Below are 2,799 nucleotides of genomic sequence, written 5' to 3'. Positions count from 1 at the left end.
CCCATCGTCACATGTTCACGGGAGACCTAACCAACATTTTTGTTTTTTCACCCCATCATCAGTTTCTTTCTCTCATCTCAATTTAATTTAATTTCAAATTTTGAAAAAGTTATTTTATTTAAAAGTAATCTTTGTGTATTTAAGAATTTTAATTGTAGATATTTTATTTATAGTCTGATTTAAATCGGGTAGGAGGAATGTTTTTTTTGAGGTCACATGTGATAATGCCGACAGGAAGAAACAGACAAATTGAAAGTGGAGCGACGCAAATCAAATAAGACTAAACAATGTTGTCGACCGATCTATCTTTTCCGGCTTTGGTATGGTTTTATCTCATTTTTACCAAATCCAATTCCTTCACGTGTGTATATTATACTATAATGTTATTTCGATAATTTTTTTTAACTTGTCTTGTTAGGGAAAAAAAAGACATCATCAAAATTAAAGCACCAGATTCTTTAGTACTACTTTATACTCGGGGGAAAAACAACTTTATTGTTGAGAATCATAAACAATAGTAGTATTAAAAAGTGTAAATCATTTAAGCAAAAGGTAGATAAAGAATAACTTCGTCGGTTGTATTGATTCCAAAGATTTGGAATCAAAATTGTAACACATTTGTTTTGGTGAATGGATAACCCAACCATGATATTCTTTATGATTAAGTATAAATGTCGAAGTTGACGTCTAAATGCCATTGAAATGGCCGTACAGACAAGACTGTTTTGAAAAAAAGTATTACTGGTTTTTTAATAAATGCAGAATATGACGTCCAATGTGTGATGTCCTGAGTGCTTTGAGACTCATACGAATATGCTGCTTTTCTTAATACTACCAATTCCATATCTAATTTTTATTATATTTTTGTTTTGTTAATCGCTAATTTTTATAGTTTTAGTGGTGGTCATAATTGACTCCCTTTGTGTTTGTGTACTTTGTGCTGCCGCAGAAAGAGGCCAAAGTACTATGTGACTGTGCGTGTGGACAGTTCCACGTCAGCGGTATTAGGAGGAACCCACCATAAAAAATCACGAGGACTGAGAGAGGAACGCGTGTTGCCCACACACTTCACCACAGACAAGCTTCACTACAGCGCGCTGCTCCCACCCTCCTGCACGTGGGGTCATCACAGACAGTGACACTTGCTTGGTACATGTGACATCATCACCCATTCGCAAGACACAACTAACTATGATCCCAATTATATTGGGCCTTTTCTTATGGGTCCGTAAACAATAGCATTTTGGGTTTGAATATAAAACATCATCGTAGACTTCAGGAAATAGTACATATGATTTTCATTTTTTGTTCTCTTCAAAATTAATAGTTGTATTCCAAATTTTGTCAAAAGGAAAAAAAAAAATAAAAGAGGAAAAAAGAAAAAAGAAACCAACTCCACCCAAATTTTAATTGCGGATAACTGATATGACATACAGAGGCTCTATGATGATAAGTAGTAACCCAAGAAAGAATTATCCTCTGCTTACATCCATTGGACCAAAAAGAAGATAGATAAAAATAGAAAAAATCTAAGGTGTGTGAAGCTCTTCAGCTCATCCATGGCGACGATACCCACCACTGCCACCGCTACTATGTGTCCCTCTCCTCCTCTCCCTACTATTTCTCCCTTACTCAGAACTACTCACCAATGCCAACCATCACCTTCTTTATCATCATCTCCTTTTTCCATAAAGCTTACTACTCCTCTGTTTTGCGGTGAGGCCACGCTAGATAGAGCGACGGCTGATAGCTCCGTGATGGTCAAACCTGAGAAATGGAGTATCCAATCAGAGAAAAGGAGGAAGAGAAGGAGGAGAAGAAGAGGAGGTTTCGAGCGTTTGGAGATGGAAGAAGAGGAAAATGCTGGCACCGAAGAAGCTGAAACAGAGACAATGAGTGTTCCTCTCGTTGGAGCTTCACGATCTGGTTTTTTGAGTCGTTCAGAGGAGGTTCAGCTTTGCTTGTACCTCAAGGTAGTATATCTTTTATTACCAAATGGAAAGATTTTAAACTTTCTTTAGCCGTTTTGGTAACTGTACATTTTCTGCAGGAAGGAGCAAAACTTGAAAATTTGGGAACAAGTATTGAAGAGAACCAAATGGTATCAGTTTTGTTGTCAAGTGGCAAAGGGAAGAAGAAGCGTAGTGCAAATGAAATATTATGCAGAAGAAAAGAAGCTAGAGAAAAGATTACACGGTGTTACCGTAGGCTTGTAGTCTCTATTGCAACAGGGTACCAAGGGAAAGGGTTGAATCTGCAAGACCTGATCCAAGAAGGAAGCATAGGGCTGCTTCGAGGAGCTGAGAGATTTGATCCTGACCGTGGCTACAAACTATCAACTTATGTCTACTGGTGGATCAAACAAGCCATCCTAAGGGCTATTGCACACAAGTCTAGACTTGTTAAATTGCCGGTGAGTCCCCAAATCTCTCACATTTTGATTGGATTAAGAGATGAATATGTTGTTAGATATATGCATCAATTATAGTACTATTTCTAGACAGAGAAAAGTAAACTCCAATAGGATGCTCTTTGTTCTGGAAAGTGAAGTAATTAGTGAATACATCGTTTTAGTTTGTTGTGTGTAGGGAAGCATGTGGGAGATAACAGCAAAAGTTGCAGAAGCTAGTAATGTTTTGACCAGAAAACTAAGGCGGCAACCTAGCTGTGATGAGATTTCTGAGCACCTCAACATCCATGTATCCGCGGTTAGACTTGCCGTGGAGCGGAGCAGATCCCCTGTTTCTTTGGACAGAGTCGCGTCTCAAAATGGCCGCATGACATTGCAGGTACTTCAAA

At 38.2% G+C, this 2,799-nt stretch overlaps 2 protein-coding genes across 2 annotated transcripts in view; both read left to right on the top strand.

Moving 5' to 3' along the window:
* On the top strand, positions 1,457 to 2,790 carry LOC104705627 (RNA polymerase sigma factor sigD, chloroplastic-like). Its single transcript, XM_010421672.2, has 3 exons — positions 1,457 to 1,973; positions 2,051 to 2,413; positions 2,575 to 2,790. The coding sequence occupies exons 1-3, from the start codon at positions 1,560 to 1,562 to the stop codon at positions 2,605 to 2,607; spliced, it is 810 nt and encodes a 269-aa protein (XP_010419974.1). The 5' UTR covers positions 1,457 to 1,559; the 3' UTR covers positions 2,608 to 2,790.
* LOC104705628 (RNA polymerase sigma factor sigD, chloroplastic-like) overlaps positions 1,461 to 2,799 on the top strand; it is a 3,556-nt gene continuing 2,217 nt past the window's right edge. Inside the window, exon 1 of the mRNA XM_010421673.2 lies at positions 1,461 to 1,508. The gene's annotated coding sequence lies outside the window, so the exon portion shown is untranslated. The remainder of the gene's footprint in view (positions 1,509 to 2,799) is intronic.

The sequence above is a fragment of the Camelina sativa genome, chromosome 8 (assembly GCF_000633955.1).
Source record: "Camelina sativa cultivar DH55 chromosome 8, Cs, whole genome shotgun sequence".
Taxonomy (NCBI): Eukaryota; Viridiplantae; Streptophyta; class Magnoliopsida; order Brassicales; family Brassicaceae; genus Camelina; species Camelina sativa.
The sequence above is the reverse complement of the archived record's forward strand: the minus strand, read 5'-3'. Positions and strand labels throughout refer to the sequence as shown.

What these genes read in the sequence shown, in the direction of transcription:
- LOC104705627 (XM_010421672.2), top strand. Translation starts at nt 1,560, where the DNA reads ATGGCGACGATACCCACCACTGCCACCGCTACTATGTGTCCCTCTCCT. An exon ending in AGCTTTGCTTGTACCTCAAG is followed by an intron (nt 1,974 to 2,050) that starts GTAGTATATCTT and finishes CATTTTCTGCAG; the next exon opens with GAAGGAGCAAAACTTGAAAA. An exon ending in CTAGACTTGTTAAATTGCCG is followed by an intron (nt 2,414 to 2,574) that starts GTGAGTCCCCAA and finishes ACATCGTTTTAG; the next exon opens with TTTGTTGTGTGTAGGGAAGC.